At 39.1% G+C, this 19,963-nt stretch overlaps 1 protein-coding gene across 1 annotated transcript in view; it reads right to left on the bottom strand.

Annotated features, from left to right (window-relative positions):
- Positions 1–19,963, bottom strand: part of LOC124803150 (lysosomal-trafficking regulator) — a 593,053-nt gene that overhangs the window by 79,914 nt on the left and 493,176 nt on the right. The window contains exons 44-45 of the mRNA XM_047264331.1: positions 14,247–14,405; positions 6,743–6,987 (exon numbers count right to left, since the gene is read on the bottom strand). Coding sequence (XP_047120287.1) covers positions 6,743–6,987; positions 14,247–14,405 — 404 coding nt within the window. The remainder of the gene's footprint in view (positions 1–6,742; positions 6,988–14,246; positions 14,406–19,963) is intronic.

Below are 19,963 nucleotides of genomic sequence, written 5' to 3'. Positions count from 1 at the left end.
TAACTCTGGTTGCAGATGTTGGCAATACCCGGTTTATGTCAGTTACTACAATGTTTGTGTCATCCGCAAACAGGGTTATATGAGTACCATTTACTGGAATCTTGATATCATTTATGTAAAGAAGAAATAGGAGAGGTCCTAGAACACTCCCCTGCGGTACCCCTATTGGCACAGTCTGAATATCCGATCTGTAAACAATACTTTGGTTTTTACTGTTTGTTGTTGCAATTTCTACTACCTGTGTCCTATTATGGAGATATGACTGAAACCACTTTTTAGCTACTCCTCGTATACCGACATATTCTAATTTGTCTAGCAGGATATCATGTTGGACAGTATCGAATGCCTTTGAGAGGTCCAAATTTATTCCTATTGTACTGTTGTTCTTATCTAGCCCCGTTACAATATTTTCAATGAATTGGGTGATGGCTGACTCTGTACTCATTCCTTTGCGGAACCCGTGTTGGTTTACAGACAATAGATTGAATTTCTCGAGGTAATTTGTAATTCTGTTTTTCATGACTGTCTCTATTACTTTTGAAAATACCGATAATAAAGCTATTGGTCTATAGTTTCCCACTTCATGTATATTGCCCTTTTTATACAATGGTTTTACTTTTGCAATTTTTAATCGTTGTGGAAAGACACCTTCTGAAAATGATATGTTTATGATGTGTGAGAGTGGGTCTGATATGACACTAGCACATCTCATCATGACTGCGCAAGGTATCTCATCAATCCCTGAGGACATTTTATTCTTCATTGTTTTTATTATTTGATTAACTTCCAACTTGTTTGTGGGAGGTAGCAATAATGAATTCACACTTTGTTCTTCTGGGATTGATGTTCTACTAATCTTAGGACAATTTTTATGCAGATTGATTGGACTATTTATGAAGTAGTCATTAACGTAATTCGCTAAAGCACGATTTCTGACTAGCACACCTTGATCATCTTTTAAAACAAAGTCCTCTGGATTTCTAGCATTTTTGCTTGGGCCAATTTCTTTTTTTACTACATTCCATATAGCTTTTGATTTGTTTGGTGACCCAGCAATTACACTGTCATTGTGCATTGTCTTGGCTTTTTTGATCACCTTCCTGTAAATTTTCTTGTATGTCTTAACATAATCTGTGAAGTGTTCATCTTTGTTATCTTTTTTATCAGATGTAGAAGTAACTTTAGATGTGCCCCAGGGAAGTGTGTGGGGACCCTTGCTGTTCATATTGTATATTAATGACCTTGCAGACAATATTAATAGTAAAATCAAGATTTTTTGTGGATGATGCAGTTACCTATAATAAATAACTATCTGAAAGAAGCTGCGTAAATATTCAGTTCGATCTTGATAAGATTTCATTGTGGTGCAGAGATTGGCAACTTGCTCTAAATGTTCGGAACTGTAAAATTTTGCCCTTCATAAAACAAAAAATGTAGTATCCTATGACTATAATATCAGTGGGTCACTGTTAGAATTGGCTAACTCATACAAATACCTGGGTGTAACAATACGAGAGAAGGAAAGTTGCTACTCACCATATAAGCGGAGATGCTGAGCCATGACAGGCACAATAAAAAGATTCACACAATTTATTGTGCCTATCGTGGCTCAGCATCTCTGCTATATGGTGAGTAGCAACTTTCCTTCTCTCGTATTGCTACATGGCAGAGGATATGTCCCATTGTGCCAGTAAGTAGTGTTTTTTCCTGTTCCAGTCATGTATGGGGTGTGGGAAGAATGACTTGAGTGAATGCCTTTGTGCGTGCAGTAATTATTCTAATCTTATCCTCACAATTCTTCTGTCAGTGATACGTAGGGTGTTATAGTATATTCCTAGAGTAATAATCTAAAGCTGGTGCTTGAAACTTAGTTAAGAGACTTTCTCCGGATAGTTTACGGCTGTCTGTAAGAGTCTTCAAGTTTAGTTCCTTCATTGTCTCTGTGACACTCTCCCATGGATTAAACAAACCTGTGACCATTCATGTTGCCCTTCTCTGTATACAATCAATATCTCCTATTAGTCTTGTTTGGTACCGGTCCCACACTCTTGAGCAAAATTCTAGAAATGGTTGTACGAGTGATATGTAAGCCACCTCCTTTGTAGACTGACTGCACTTTCCTAGTGTTCTACCAATAAACTGAAGTCTACCACCTGCTTTACCCATGACTGAACCTATGTGATCATTCCATTTCATATCCCTACAAATTGTTACACCCAGGTATTTCAAACAATGGAAAATCCAGGATGGAATGTAGCAATACGAGAGAAGGAAAGTTGCTACTCACCATATAGCAGAGATGCTGAGCCACGATAGGCACAATAAATTGTGTGAATCTTTTTATTGTGCCTGTCATGGCTCAGCATCTCCGCTTATATGGTGAGTAGCAACTTTCCTTCTCTCGTATTGTTACACCCAGGTATTTGTATGAGTTAGCCAATTCTAACAGTGACCCACTGATATTATAGTCATAGGATACTACATTTTTTGTTTTATGAAGGGCAAAATTTTACAGTTCCGAACATTTAGAGCAAGTTGCCAATCTCTGCACCACAATGAAATCTTATCAAGATCGAACTGAATATTTACGCAGCTTCTTTCAGATAGTTATTTATTATAGGTAACTGCATCATCCACAAAAAATCTTGATTTTACTATTAATATTGTCTGCAAGGTCATTAATATACAATATGAACAGCAAGGGTCCCCACACACTTCCCTGGGGCACATCTAAAGTTACTTCTACATCTGATAATGACTCTCCATCCATAACATACTGTGACCTTCCTACCAAAAAGTTCTCAATCCAGTCTTTAATTTCTCTTGGTACTCCATGTGATCATACTTTCGACTACAAGAGTAAGTGAGGTATTGAGTCAAATGCTTTTCGGAAATCAAAATATATTGCATCTATCTGGATGCATTGGTCCAAAGCTTGCAGTATGTCATGTGAGAAAAGTGCGAGTTGGTTTTCACATGATTGATGTTTTTGAAATCCATGGGCTGGTTAGCACTGAGAATGTCATTCTGTTCAAGATACCTCATTATTGTTTGATCTCAAAGTGTGTTCTAAGATTCTACAACTAATTGAAGTCAAGGATACTGGATGGTAGTTTATAACTTTTACTACCCTTTTGTAGCCAGGTGTGACTTGTGATTTTTTCCAAGAACTGGGCATGGTTTTTTGGTCAAGGGATCTATGATAGTTTATAGTTAGAAGAGGGGCTAACTCAGCTGCAAATTCAGTATGGAATCTGACAAGGATTCCATCAGGGCCTGGAGGTTTGTTCGATTTTAATGATTTCAACTGTTTCTCAACACCACTGATACTAATACTTATTTCGTTCATCTTTTCATCAGTATAACGATTAAATTGGGGCAGTTTTCCTGGGTTTTCTTTTTAAAGGAATGTTTTAAAACAGAAGCAAGCATTTCAGTTTTTGCTCTGCTACCCTCAATTTGTGTTTCTGTCTCATTCACTATGGACTTGATACTAACTTTGGTGCCACTAACAGCCTTTACATACAACGAATTTCTTTGGGTTTTTTACAAGTTCACTAGACAATATTCTGCTATGGTAGTCACTGAAGACATCATGCATTGCCTGCTTGACAACCAAATGTGTTTCATTCAGCATCTCTCTGTCTATAGTCCTATGCTTTGTTTTACATCTATTATATTTCTTTAGAAGTTTCTTTACACTGGCTGCATACCATGGATGGTCCCTCCCATTATGAACTGTTCTACGGGGTACACATCTATCCACAGCATGCTCAACTATTCTTTTAAACTTGAGCCATAGTTCCTCTACAAACTCCTGCCCTATGCTGAAAGTTTCAAGTTTCTCACTGAGATATGGCACTACTGATTTTTTATCTAGTTTACTGAAAATATATACTTTTCTGCTTGTTTTAGTTGTCCTTTATACTTTGGTAATCATTGTTTCAACAGACGTGTCATGGACACCAATACCAGTTTCGATGTAGACATCTTCAAAGGGATCAGGTCTATTTGTTGCCATTATATCCAATATGTTTCCATCATGAGTTGGTTTCCTAACTATCTGTTCGAGGTAGTTTTCAGAGAAGGCATTTAGTAAAGTTTCACAGAAGGTTTTATCATGCCCACCACTAATGAAACTGTAATTTTCCCAATTGAGTGTTGTATGATTAAAGTCTCCACCAACAATTACAGTATGACTGAGCAACTTACGTACAACTGAACTGAGGTTTTATCTAAAGTTTTCAGTTACATCAGAGCATGAATCTGGTGGGTGGTAGAAGGATCCAATAATCATTTTATGCCCACCCCTGATACCAAGTCCTGCCCAAGTAATCTCACATGCAGTTTCAATTGCTACCTTCGTGGATTCGAGTTTCTTGTCTAGCGCGACAAATACACCACCTCCATTTCCCATTTGGTATCCTTTTGATACACACTTAAATTCTCCCCCAAAATCTCACTGCTATCAATTTCAGGTTTCAAACAGCTTTCTGTGCCCAGTATTATGTGAGTTTCACTGCTTTTCATGAGAGCTTCAAACTCTGACACTTTTCTGTGAATGCTTCAGCAAAAGTCCAGCATTTCCACAAACAGTATTAAATGAGGAACATAGGAATATTCTATGGCCCCCTATGCTTTACTCTCAGGAACTGAAAAGCCACATCTGGGCTGATTATGGTGCACACAGAGATATTTGACCAATGGCATTCCCCACACTCCATACACAAAGTGAATATGAAGAAACTCCAACAAATAGTACAGTGGGAAGTATCATCCGCCATCCACTACACAGTAGTTTACAGAGTACAGGTGTTGGCTTCCAAACACAGTAGAACGAGGACACTGAGGAGTGCTGCTGTCATCCTGTTCACTTGATCTATGAAGTCAATGTCCAGTCTACTACACGTAGAATCACTCAGAAGATGATAACTTCTTCATCATACATATGATCAACTGTTACCTTTGTAATGGTGCACTCACTGCATTTGTTCCAAATGAAAATCTAAACTGGAATGTTGGAAGGGGATTTGAATCCTGCCCCTCTCAAATACAAAGTCCACTGTTTTCAACAATGTTCAACTTACTTAAGTGTTTTCAACACAAATGTAATTCTTAACTGCAGCTGCCAATCATGGGCAGATGTGGTCAGAGTATATAACATTATCTGTCTTAAAGTAGCAAAGAACTGAGGACACCACACAATACAAACTTCAGAATCTAGTTCTACATTTGCTGATCGTCCGAAGGTTTGATAATACAGGGTGTACATAAAGCTGCGAACACTTCAAATTATTTATTGCACAAGAAGTAACCATTGTACAGATGTCATACATATTGCATTTTGAAGAGAAACTCTAAAAGTTTTTTTATAAGCATTTGGTATGCAAACCATGAGTGACCCAGCAGACGTCAATATGGTAATCGAATTCTTGCCATACCCGTCCCAGGATGGCATCGTCGACTGTGGCAGTCACTTCCCGTATTCTCTCCCGGAGCTCTGCTACATCATGTGGTAGAGGCAGTACGTACACCAGAGCTTTAATGTGTCACCACAGAAAAAAGTCACATGGAGTGAGATCTGGTGATTGGGAAGGCCATTTCATTTCATGAAACAGCTGTCCCTTTCTGTAGCACGGCCAATCCATCGATGCGGCAGCTCCATGTTCAGGTACCCTTGAATTTCACAATGAAAATGGGTTGGAGCCCCTCCTGCTGAAAGATGAATGGAGAGTCTGATTGCATTTGAGTCATCAGCCATTGCTGCAACATGTCCAAGTAGGAATATCCAGTGACAGTACTCTCGGCGAAGAAGAATGGCCCGTACAGTTTTCAATGTGACAAGGCACAAAAAACATTTACCTTTGGGGAACCACACTCAAATTCAATGCATTCATGTGGATGCTTTGTACCTCAGATTCAATAATTACGCCTGTTCACTTTCCCATTAGTGTGAAAAGTGGCTTCGCCGCTAAAAATTAAGTAATTAACAGTGGCATCCCCATGCTCATTCAATTGTTGCAACTACGAACAAAATTCAAAACTCTTGACTTTGTCGTTGACATTTAGCTTCTGCACTAGCTCTAATTTGAATGGTTTCATAGACAGCTTCTGTCACAGGACTTTCCACACTGTCACTGAAGCCATTTTGAGTTCATAGGATGCACGACGCATCGATTTCTTTGGACTCCTTATGAAAGTCTCTCGTACACACTTCAAATTCACTTCACTCACACTGGGATGCTTGCTTCTCTTTGCTGGGCACAAACAACCTGTCTTAATGAATTTGCTGTGCCAGTGGTAAACGGCCTTCCTTGTTGGTGGCTTCTTACAGTACTTGGTTATAAACACCTGTTGAACAGCTGTAGCACACTTGTTTTTGTCAAACTCCAACATACAGAAAGCTTGCTCTATACCTGAATTCACCATGTTTGCAACTAGCACTGACTATCGGCAAATTACCAAACTACGATGTGATGGTAGTTAGTTAGTTATGTGTTCCACTGATCAATAGCACATAAAAACTCTTATGATGTGGAATGTGTGTAAAAAAAAAAAACTTTCAGGGGTTTCTCTTCAAAATGACATATGTATGATATCTGTACAATGTTGGTTCTTGCGCAATAAATAATTGAAGGGGTTCCCAGATTTTACTTACACCCTGTAATTAAAATAGTACTGATAGAGACAGCACTCTAGTTATGCTGTTTGTATTATCCTATATATACATCTAAAAACATACCTGTAGGAACGAGGACTTTTCAGGTCGAGAACATTGCTCGTGTAATCAGCAAGAACAAATGGCATCACAGGGTACTGCATTAGGTCATTGTAGGAACGCCCAGCCATTTTGTTCAGCTGTGACAAATACTCCCAGTTTGTAAGTAGACCCTCCCTCCACAGATGAACTGCATCACTCAAGCTGTCTGCCGCTAGACGATTTGGCAGTCTGCACTGGGCGAGCTCATTTGCAAATGCGTCACGCTCCTGTAACAGAATGTGACACTTGAACACACAACTTCATCACAAAGTTTGATGTTTTTACTTCACAGCGACATACATGCGTTTAACACACACAACAAAAGGTGGCTTGAATGTAAGATTTTTTAAATTATGAATTTCTCTGTAATGCTGAAGAGATAATTATGGGTCAGAGAAAATAAGAATAAACAAGAGTAATGAAGAAAACTTGCCCAGGCTCTTGAATGATGTGAGACATGACAGTGAAAGATGAAAAATAACAATGAAAGGCTCGCAACAGATGAAATGTGAATGACAATAAAAAATTAAAACTAGAAAAGTTAGAAATTTAAGAGGTCAGAGACAATGAAAGGAACAGACTGAAAATAGAGGGAGAGATGAACAAAACAGATTGTTTCAACAAAGATTACAAGTCAATCACCAGCTGCAAAAAGAAAACCTTTATTTGGTTCACTTTATCAGTTTCAACAGTTTAAACTGTCATGAAATTTTAAACTGTTGAAACAGGTTTTCTTGTGTAGCTGATGACTGACTCTTAATCTATGTTGAAATATTCTACATATGCTGAATTACAGCTATGAACAAAATCATAAAACAGATTGTAACAGAGTAATGGAGGAAAAACAAAGCGAGGGGTTGTGTGTGTGTGTGTGTGTGTGTGTGTGTGTGTGTTGCAATGTAACAGATCAGGACGAATTATTTTAAGATTATCATACACATTTTTTAGTAAACAAGCAGATTCACATTGTATTCTGTACATAAAAGCTACTTATTGCGACTTTGATTGTCCTCTCGCTGTGACTATTCACTTATTATGTTTTATGCAAGTATAATTTATACCATTATTACATACATTTATGGAAGTTTAGTTAAAGTGGAATAATGTAAACAACATAATCACCACTGCTTGATTAACTATTGTTTTTACAACCTGGCATCATGCTTTGCACACAGTGAAAATTAAGTTACAATTTGTATGGCAATCTATGAATGAAGTTGCTTTTCCAATAATCATGTATCACTCCCAGCCCCGTAACTATCACTGAGGTGCTGATCTATTTAATAAGTGCAACTGTAATAAAAAAAAATTTACAGCAATTTATGATGTTTTGTAGACAATGTACACAAATCTTTGATGTATAATCAAAGTCTTTTCTAGTTCTTGTGTAGTGATACATACCACTCCAAAGAAGTGACGCATATCCCACCTTTTTACCAAAGAATGATAGTCGTAAATGAAAATGCATAATACTCATAAATGAAAACTATAAAACAATGTGTCATAAGTAAGAGCACAGATATTGTGAGAGACTGTTATTTTTGTTTGCATCTGATGAGTCATGCTGAGGGACAATGTGCATCCTTAAGATATGACAGCACTGTAGCATTGAATGTTAATAGTGACAAGAAGTCTTATTATAATTTGTATGACAACTTCTGCTTGAAGAATCAACAGATGGTTTAGGAATTCAAGATGGATTTCTTGCATTATTTAAGATTATAGCTGCAGTATAGCTTATGTCAACATCTGCAGAAGGGTAGTTGGATATGAGTCAGATATAATGATACAAGATGTCACAGTCAAGAAAATAAAAGGTAGAAGAAATAATATGTCCAATGGACTACCACATTTGTGGAAAACCCTAGCATGGGATGCAGCTTCACCTATTGATGGAAATGTAATCGTCACTCAAAATATGTAAGAAATCATATTGACAAAGGAAGAAGCATTGGACAAAAATTGCTAAGAATGGTTACTGAATCAAAATATTTGAGAAGAATAAACTATTTTACTCAAATAATTATTGTGAAATTGTGCCACTGCCCTTGGCAATTGGATAAAAAACTGACTAAAGAAAGAAGTGTTCAAAACCAAGGAAAATAATAAACCCAAGAAATATAATGAGAGTCTTGAGGCCCCGATAGAATTATTAGAAACATTTGTTTAGAATCAGGGACAAATTAAAATAAATAACTCACAAAATTTAAACTGGAAAGAGGATTTTTAGAGAATTTTCAAAACCATTATCAAAGTGTTGGGACGACACAAAAAAGCAAATTTTGTTCCGAGCTATACACAAGGGGATCCTGACAACTGGGAAACATCTCATTTGGAAGGATTCACTTTGTGGACTGAGTTCCAAGAAATTTTTTTAAAAAAGTATTGGTCATTCAGCTCACAAAAAAGTTGGCTCTTCAGTTATTAGATTCTCATTATTCAGGATGTATATTACAAGGAAAAAAGTCTGTGGATATTCCAGTTTAAAGAACACTTTTTCCTGGGTGGAAATACACTATACCCCGTGTGAAAGCATGTTTCACCTACGTTAAGTGACAATATAATTCCCCTTTTAGCTGTAAAACTTGTCAATCCATTGAATGGTAAAAGTTTTACAAGCAGCAAGAAACTTCCTTGCACATCAGGAAAGAAAACTCGCCAAAAAACAATACGTTTTGAAAAGATATTTAATGCACAGCAACATGCACACTGCATGTTTTTATATTACAAAAGTATAAATAGGAATTCCATCTTTTACAGCACAATAGCTTCCAAAACAATGAAATCGAGATTGCCCTGCATGATATGCTTTTGTCAGCCTGTCGTAGCTCATGTCATGTGACCTCACCAGCTAATGATAGCAGATATTCAGAGTATACGTCACGTGACGTAGCCAGCCAATAGCAACATCACTCTTAAGTAGCACAAGCACACAAATATGAAAAGTTGATGATTAAATTAATATACATTCAGTATAGCTACAACAAAAGTTAAGCTTTCACATATAATATTGGTTGTCAAACAGTTTTTTGCTTTTTTCAACCAAGTGTGTCATTCGGCAGGATCCCAAGAACACAGCTTAAATTGCAGCAGCTAAATATTTCTGACAAACACGATTATAACTTTCACTGGTGTGCACCAAAAATTTTGTAATCGCCTAGCTGAATACATGTCCTGTCTAGTGTTTTGACATTCCCACAGAAAATCCAATTATGTGTGAAATTACTCAAGAGTTAACCTCACACTTTGGATAATTATACTTTTTGCCATCACTGTTGCATAAATTGTAATCTATGAAAGATCTAAAGTAAGTATGAAAAACTAACCTTGAGGACTGATCTTCTTTAGCAAGTGTTACCATCTAAGATATATCAAACACAAATGTGCCGGGTCTTCTGGGCCCAAAATTTTTCTATGTGGCTAGTCCTCTGAGTGTTAAGTTTTGAATGAGAATCAAATGCTCTGTGATTTAAGAAATTCTCTGCGCATTCACACACATAAAATAATTCATCATGCAGGAAAGGAAATTTACTTTGAAAGAAATGCTTCTCAAACAACCCATCACAATATTTTCCAGTGATCAGTTAGAAATGAGGGGCCCAGTGGGAAAGGGGCACATAGCACCTGCACAATGATTTTGGAACAGGAAGACAGCTGATGCCATCTAGTATCACAGGTGGGAACTTCTAGCACAGTGGCATGTGCTCATTCCTTTAAAGACAGCACATTATATCTGCTATTATTCAGGACTGGCATATTCCCCGTGGAAAAGAGGCCCATGCCAACAGTATCTCTGTGTCTCATGAGTCGATTTGTCTCATTGGTTGACCGGTTTCAGAAAGCCAATCAGAAAGCATTTTTCAAATGTTGTTCATGTGTTTCCAAGATGGTGACAATAGGTGTTGCTATTAATGTTACTCACGAAGAAAATGCAACAGTACATGTAAAGAAGAAGAATTCGTAAAGGAATGAGTGGAAAGATAATGAAAGGAAGAGGTTAAAAAGCAAATGGAAAAGAAGATAATATATATATGATTGTGCCAGAGAAAGTGTTTCATAGTGCCAGTGATCCATGCTGCAAAACTAGTTTCTGCAAATAATCAACACTGAACGAAGAACAGAAGGAGGAAATATTTGTTGAGTTTTATCGGTTGGGAGATTACAATAAGCAAAATGCTTATTTATTTGGATTAGTGTGGCCAAATAAGTGCAAAAAAGTGTATCCGAAGAACAGGAAGGATCCAACAGTAAGCCAGAGGACGGTTTCTTTCAGGTATTCTGTTGTGACACTCCAGTTACTGAAGTTGAAATGTGTATTACTGCACTTTTAGCTGTTCAGCCATTTCTGTTAAATGTTTGAGGACTGTCCATAGCAATGAAGAATGTGATGCCGAGTCATGAATCTATAACACATGTATCTGTACATACACCTAGAGAGGATAGAAGAGGCAAGCATTCTAATAGACCTCATTCCATTGACAACGAGAGAAGAAATAAGGTTAGAAATCACATTGAAATATTTCCAAGGGACACATCACATTATAGTAGAATGCAGAATCTTACATAATCTCTGTTCACTCGATTGCTGGAATGTATCACTTGTACTGTGAAGATCTTAAAAATACAGACGAAGTCCCAGTGAAACACATGTGTACGAAACCATTTCCACCACAGAATAATATATTGGTTTTAAATTGCCATCATATGATACATGTCGTACTTGTGATTCTGCTAAGGCACATAATAACACCGAATCCACAGACATCAAACTACACCTTGAGAAAGCTGAAGCTGCATGTAGTGCTCTGAAAAGTGACTCAAATTAGTCAAAACAGGATGGTAGGGATGCACTCGTTTGTACATGGACTGACAAGCACTGCCAACACCATATATTTCGACGGAAACAGTATTTTATGAGACAACTTTGGACATATAATTTCTGTATTCACCATTGTAGTGATGAGAAGGCAGTGATGTGTGTTGGTCTGAGAAGGTTGCATCTAGAGGGGCCAAAGAAGTAGCTAGCTGTGTTTTAAAAGGCTTTAGACATGGTGAAGGAAGAATGTCATTGAAGGCTCATCGTTTATTGTGATTCGTGTGTTGGGCACCATAAAAACTATATTATCCTAGGTCTGTAGTTGTACCTCCAAGATAAAAAGTGTTTTGATGTTGATGCGCACAAATTTCTCCTCCCTGGTCACATGTTCCTGCCATGTGACAGGGTTTTTGGAGTTATTGAGAAGCTGACAAGAAAGGCACAGGCTGTGTACACTCCAGCAAAATGGGCTGAACTTATAAGAAAGAGCAAGCAAAAGAACCCATTCATTGTGGTTAAAATGAAGAAAGATAACTCTGTGTCTTTGTTGTCTATAATGAACAGTATCGTCAAGCGTAATTTTACTGTTGACAGAAAGCCTGCAGACATCAGAAACTCAATGCTGTTTAGATTAGTGAGCGGTGAATATTCTGCATATGTCAAATATTCTGCATACGTCAAATATTCACCCAATCAAAGTGAGAAACCAGAGAGAGAGAGAGTTTACAGAAGTTTCATGGACGATTTATGAAGCTTGCAGGCTGCCATTTAGTTCCTAAGTATCCAAATGGACATCAAATTAAGGCAGCAAAGTTCAAGGACCTGCAAAGTTTACTGCAATTTGTGCCTCCAATATATTCAAGTTTTTATCAGTCACTGATATGTGATGGTAGTGACGATACAATGGAACAGGAAAACATTGATGGGGAGTTTGATTATTAATGACATGCTATGTAATGTGTCTACATGTCATGGATTTCATTTTCTGTACTTTAAATTGTAATAAAGTGGCCTAATATTTAATAGTATTTGCAAAACACCATCTAGTAACTTTAATAACCGTTAGTATCACAGCAGGAGTTCACATTACTATACAAAATCATATTCCCTTAATTCCCATTTCCTGACACAGCATAATCTGTTGGCATGTGCCCCTTTTCCACCGCACCCTTCAAATGTAAACAGTTGGGATGTCATGCTTATCGAAAGCAATTTATTAGTATGAAGTATTGCAAGGGCTTTGTCCTAAGGCTTTGACACATTTTGCTGTCTGCGGAAACTTGTGTGTGCAATGTGTATTGATGTTATAAATGGGCACATTTTCTTTGTAACTAAAGTTTTATTTTGGTGTCATTCTCTCATTTATGTTTTATTTCTGCAGTATTATTCTGAAAAAGCAGGCTAAAGTGAAATTCTTTGTTAGCATATCAGTTCTTAGCAGTCAAAATTACAAAAATTAACTGAAAAAACTAACAGAATGAAAAATTCCCAGAATTCTGAAAAGTTTCTGAAATTCTAAAAAATTCCTGCATTTTTCCCAGATTTCCCAGCTGCCCTGGGGAGTATACACCCTGTTGTTATAATCACAGGTGCATGGCATTTAACAAGATCAAAATGTAAGTGATCTCACAGAGGAAAGTCATCTGGTGATTCTATCTTATCAAGTGCAGAAAAAGGTTTGGTATTGTGGTTGGAAAAATGTAAATGAACTATTAATTTCTGTATATGGGGTGATCCAAAAGTTCTTTTCAAAGGCCATACAGTCTAGAATCAGTATACCAATCACGGTGAGCAATAAAGCAATGATCCCACTGACAGACCAGGCTGAAGAGACCTGTTTGGTAAAAAACCACTCCCTGCTGCACATCCTCATCCGACAGGAACCATCGACACTTCGTGGCCTTTTTTAAGGGACCAAATGCATGATAATTGCATGGGGAGGGATCAAGACTATAGGACAGATGCCTGATCATCTCCCACTTAAGTTGGTGTAACTAACTTCTGCATTATACGTTAAATACGAACATTTTTAGGTTAGGCTTTACCATGACTGTTACTGACATTAAATGAAACAACAAGTTTACTGTTACCAGTCACCATTTTATATTTTCCCACGACGCGTTTCGAAGGTTTAAACCTCCATCATTGGGTGGATTTACATTAGTTAGTATTACATATGTGTGTATGTTGTGTTACGGCTTTGGAGGAACTTGTGGCACTGCCTAGTGGAGAAACAAGACACTATTTCAGAATATGGTTTTGGATAACTTTTGACAAAAAATTAAACTGATATCTAATGGTAAACTTTAATAAGTAAACTAGAGTACCTCCAGTGGATTTGCAATATGGGAACATGCATTATCACAAAGCAGAAGCACCCTTCATCTACAGTGATGGTTTTCAACAGACATGCTGTCCCATACACATTATTCATTCTCTGATTGATTTCTCCTGGTATTTGTAAAGAACAACAAATATGAATGACACAATAATCCCTTGCCTACATCTACATGCTTACATACCTACATTGGAAATGTGCTATGTTACACTGAGTGAGGAGAGTTTATGAGTACATTGCAGGGCATAGTTACCACACATACAAAGCAATATTTGGTGTGGCAAAAGCAGGGAAACCTGGTAGCTACCAAGATAGCAAGAGTGCACACTAACCTTGGAAGACTGAAAAGCAACAAGATATGTTCTTCCATTCAAAAGGAAAATCTCCAATGCTCTCTCTTGTAGCTGGTATCTCCGGTTGTGAATTTCACACACGTCTTCGAAGTTCCACGCTGTCGAAGAGAGATCAATTTCATCGGGTGATAGCTGCCACTGGAATACAAGAAAAGTTTGAGTTAGTCCCGATGATTTTAATTATACGTGTTACAAACATTTTACAAGTTTAGATGAAAACAAATGAGGATCAATGACAATTTCACAAGCAGTGAGAGAAATCTTACCTCTCAATTACACATCTAAATTTCTGCCATGCTAAATTTCTGCTTCATATTGATAGTTCGTTCACAGAAACTAATTTTAAGGCAGTACATTAGTTCCAAAATGATTACAAAATGTTTCTACAGAATAAAAATGTAACTGCTCATACTCAAAATTTAATATTAATAAAATGTAAAAGTAATTTATCTCAAAACATACAATGTGCAAATCCTGTACAATATCATTATTAAATTAAAAATACATGTAACTTTTTGGTGAAACTGTTACATTCTCTTCCAGTAATTCTTCTACAAACAGTAGCAGTAATATCTATTTAAAGGTTTTACAAGCATTGTTTTGGTGAGCCAAGATCCATGTTAGGTATATCTCTGCCTTTTAGTTTATAATAAATCTTTACTCACATAGATAGCTGTGACTGGGCATAAAGTTTTAATCTGTGTGGTGGACGTTTGAAAATATCTTTGTGATGAGTACGTCTTGAAATGATGAATTTCAAGTGTATGGTGGTTATCTAAGAGGAAAATCAAAATTTCATAAACATATAGAGAAAGAATGTTTAGTATTTTTAAATATTTAAATAGTGGAAGACACGAATCTCTTTGCTGGGCCCCACACATTTCTGATGATTTCATTTTAAAGCATTAAAAGTCTAGTGTTGTTGGTTGATTTTGAAGTAGACATAGTACACTACCTTTCTTGTGCACATTTTAATGGTACCAAATACAACACACATTACAAATTCTAGCTTCCTCAGTTTATTTTCTAAGAAGTCTACATGTGCCTTTTGTCCAGATTTAAGCCTACAAAACTTCACATGGCTTACGTCAGTCATTTCCTGATCATTACAAGTTATTTTTACTCCAACGATTTCTGATGAAATAGCTCTAAACTGGATTATCTCAGTTTCGTTACATTCTATTTCACTCAGTTCTGATGACACCAGGATTCCAGGTCTTCTACAATATTTTGTAAACTATCTGTGATTTATTTTTAGGATATCATTTTCAATGAGGACTGAGCTGTCATCTGCAACAAAGTCTGAATGAACATCTGTATTTAATGGCAAGTCATTACATACAACAGAAACAGATGCAGACCACTGTTGTAGCTTGTGGCACCCCTTCGCAAACTATCTTCCAGTCCGAGAAATAATTGCTTCATTTGCTGTTATAACCACTCTTTGTTTCCCCTGAGTTCAATAGGAGTTCAACCATTCCAACATACTGCCCATGATATTCCTGAAGTTTGTAAAAAAAAAAAAAAAAGCACATTCACTGAAGTAAAATATTGAGGAGAAAAATATTTATTTGTCCAAAATAATATAACACTGAGAAAATTTTCAGTAAATACAAATTAGCAGTTATCTATCAGAAAACCTTGTGCATTTTCAAGGAGACTTTTAAAGAACTTAAATCTTAGTTTGCAAGTTGCCCAAGAGGAATATTGCGTGGATTTGTTGTCAAAATAGCAGCGTAAAGCTAATAACTTATACCGTCCAAATTTTAAATCTACTGATGCCTAATGTTTTTCATAAAACTATGTTCAGCCACGTGGGTGGCTTATTACACATTAGCAAAAGATATGAGAACATGCATCTGAGGCAGCCTGTGAAGCCTTTCCTGCTGGACCAGTGGCCTTGCCCATTCTGGAGAAGTGCAGAGAGCACGTATGCTAGCCACTGGAAGCTCAAATGTTAGACGGGTAATGGAGCCTCTCAGAGAAATAGTAAGCAGGTCACAAAAGACTGTCAGTGAACACTAGGTATGCTTGCTGGTAGGTCTCATCCAAGATGTCGAGAGGTCTCTGTCGGTTGCAATCAAATGCACTGTGTGCAACTGGCTGCACATAGTGGCTCATTTCATTGCACATCATGCTTGTTGTTCTGGCTCTGAGTCCATTCTCAATTCCTCTCAGTGGCTGGCTGAACTGGTGGAGACAGCTAGCATCGCATATGGGGTACAGGTTTAGATTAATACTGACAGCATTGTAGCCAGAGTCAGTCGTGGTCTTCTGGTTTGGAGCATAGTGGGGGAGTAGTATCAACCTGCATTATCAGCCACCTTTGCAAGGGGTACATGTGCAGACAGGTTCAGCTCAGCAAAGAGATGGGGGAAGGAGACGAATGGTGAGATGTGGAGGATGAGGTGGACTGAGAAAGAGGGAGGAGGAAAAGGACAGTAAGGAGGTGTATGGGATGGACATAAAGTGTAGGGAGCAGGAAACAGAGAGACAGAGAGAGAGAGAGAGAGAGAGAGAGAGAGAGAGAGAGAGAGAAGGAATCATGTTGCCTGGACAGCATTAATATGCCTTGCAGGGGCTGCACCCGCAAATTGGCATGTCTGAGCAGAGAGATGGGAAGGGAGAAGATGGATAGTGACAGAGGGTGGAATGAGCTGAACAGAGAAATGGGAGAGGAGGATATGGTCAGAGAGAGGGAGCAGAGGAGATGGTCAGAGAGAGGGGAGGAGAGGAAATGGTCAGAGAGAGGGGGTGGGGGTGGGGGGCAGACAAGCTAGGCATGGAGTTGGGGAAGGTGGGAATGGACAGGGAAGGTAAAAATATACACTGGGGGGGGGGGGGGGGGGGAGAAGCAGAAGGCAGGTGGAAGGGGTCAAGGGGTAGTGGCCAGGTGGAACAGGAAGAGGGGCAGGAAGATATGAACAGAAAGAAGGCAGGCAGGCACGCAGATATGGACTGGGGGGGGGGGGGGAGGGAGGAAGATGTGGTCTCTGAGAGGGGTAAAGGAGATGGACAAAGAGACGAGGAGGAGTTGGAGACACAGAGTGGTAAGAAGGAGATGGAGACATAGAGTTGGGACGATGAGGTGGGCAGAGAGATGGGAGGAAGGAGGATGTGTCTGAAATATGTGTGTCAAAAGATTAACATTGTAAGAAAAGGACATACTGCTACTTATCGCGAAGATGACACGTTAAGTTGCAGACAGACTTAAAGACACTCACACATTAGCTTTCAGCCACAGCCTTCATCAGAAAAAGAAACACACACAAACATTCATTCACATAAGCAAGCACACCTTATGAACACACAACCACTATCTCTGGCAGTTAGGAACAGAATGCAACTGCCAAATAGAAAGGAAGCAGCAATCTAGAGGAGGTGGGGAAAAGGAAGGGATAGTGGGGGGAGGGAGGGGGGAGGAGTGCTGTATGACAGAGTGTGTAGAGACTAGACTGCCAAAAGGCACAGTGTTGGGAGGCTGTGAGGCAGGGACAGGGGAAGAAGGGTGTGAGGGGGGGGGGGGGGGGCAAAATGAGAAGAGTGGGGAAAGATGGGCAGGTGTGTTGGCAGAGTGTGGGACATGAAGAGGGTGGGAAACAAACAAAAAAAAAAAAAAAAAAAAAAAAAAGGGCGGGAGGCATTAGGACAGAGCAGGTGGAATCTGTTGGGTGGAGGGTGTGGAGACAGTACATTACTGCAGATTGAAGCCAGAATAAATTCAGGATCAGAGAATGTGTTGTATGGATAACTCCCATCTTTGCAGTTCAGAAAACCTGATGGTAGAGTGGAGGATACAGATGACTCGGGTAGTGAAGCAGCCTTTGAAATCAAACATGTTATGTTCAGCTGCATGTTGTGTCACAGGGTGGTCTACTTTGTTCTTGGCCACAGTTTGGCGATGGCCATTCATCCTGGTGGACAGCTGGTTGGTGGTCATACCAATATGTGTGCAATGACTGCAACACAGTGGCTATATAACATGGCTGCTTTCACTAGTGGCTTGGCCTCTTAACGGGATAGAATAAGTGTACATGACAGGACTGGAATAGGAAGTACTGGGTGGGTGGATTGGGTAGATCTCGCACCTGGGTCTTCAACAGGGATATGATACTTGTGGCAAGGCACTAGGATTGGGAGTGGCAAAGGAATGGACTAGGATTTTGTGGAAGTTGGGTGGGTGACAGAAAACCACTGTAGGAGGGGTGGAAAGGATCTTGGGTTGGATGTCCATCATTTTGGAGCTGAATGATGCATAATCAAAGCCCTGGCAAAGGATGTGATTAAGTTGTTCCAGCCCAGAGCAGTTTTGGTTGATGAAGGGGGCTCTCTTTTGCAGCTGGTTCTTAGGGATGGTGAAAAGACTGGCGGTGTGAGGAGAAATGGTAAAGGAGATCTGTTTACTGAATAGGTCTGGTGGTGGTGACTGTCTCTGAAGGCCTTGATGATACCCCCAGAACACTAGGCAGGGAGTTCTTGTCACTGCACAAACACCACTCCTGGGTGGCCATGCCGTATGGGAGGGATTTTTTGGCATGGAAGAGATGATAGCTGTCCAAAAGTTGCTAATGCTGGTGGTTCGTGTGTTCAATGTGGACTGAGGTGTGGATAGAGCCATCAGAAAGGAGTAGGTTAACATCCAGGAAGGTGGCATGCTGGATTGATGTGGTCCACATGAAGTGAATGGAGAAAGTGTTACGGTGGTGAAGAAATAAAGATAGGTTGTCTTGCCCCGAGTCCAGATCATGAAGATATCATCAATGAACCTGAACAAAACTAGGGGTTTGGCATTTTGGGAGGCTAAGAAGGTCTCCTCTAGATGACCCATAAGCATACTGGCATAGGACAAAGGCATGTCGATGCCCGTGGCTGTGCTGCAGATTTGTTTGTATACCTTCCCTTCAAAGGGGAAAGTAGTGAGTTGAAATGATGTTAGTAAGGTGTATAAGGTACAAGTTAGTGGGTTTGGAGTGTGGAGGACAATGGGAAAGGTAGAGTTCAGTAATGATAAGACCATGGACTGAGGGATGCTGGTATATAGGAAGGTGGTGTCAACAATGACAAGTAGGGATCCAAGAGGTAAAGGTGTGGGGATGGTGGAGAGTCAGTGATGGAAGTGGTTGGTATTTTTGACTTGGGAGATTAGATTATGGGCAATTGGTTAGATGTGTTGGTCAATGAGGGCAAAAATTCTTTCACTGAAGACACAATAACCAGCCACAACAGGGCATTCAGGATTGTCCGATTTATGGATTTTGGGGAACTCGTACATTGTGGGTGCGCAAGATATCATAGGGGTGAAGAGGGAAATGGATTCAGGAGAGAGGTTCTGGGAAGGACCTAAGGCTTTGAGCAGGGACTTAAAGCAGGGATTGGAGATTTATGTTGGAGTTCTGGGATGGGATCACTCTGGCAGAGGTTATACATGGAGGAGTAAAAAATTGGCAAAGACCTTCCACCAGGTAGTCACTAAAATGCATAACAACAGTGGTAGAACCTTTGTCTGCAGCTAGGATGATTAGGTCAGGATTTGTTTTGAGGTTGTGTATTGTGTACAGCTGTCCTTTCTTCTGCTACTGGAGATGGTGGTCACGTGTGTGTAAGGCGTGCTTTTTTATGCGAATGAATGTTTGTGTGTTTCTTTTCTGATGAGGCTGTGGCCAAAAGCTAATTGTGTGTGCGTGAGTTGAGCTGTT

The sequence above is a fragment of the Schistocerca piceifrons genome, chromosome 6 (genome assembly GCF_021461385.2).
Source record: "Schistocerca piceifrons isolate TAMUIC-IGC-003096 chromosome 6, iqSchPice1.1, whole genome shotgun sequence".
NCBI classification, from domain to species: domain Eukaryota; kingdom Metazoa; phylum Arthropoda; class Insecta; order Orthoptera; family Acrididae; genus Schistocerca; species Schistocerca piceifrons.
The sequence above is the reverse complement of the archived record's forward strand: the minus strand, read 5'-3'. Positions and strand labels throughout refer to the sequence as shown.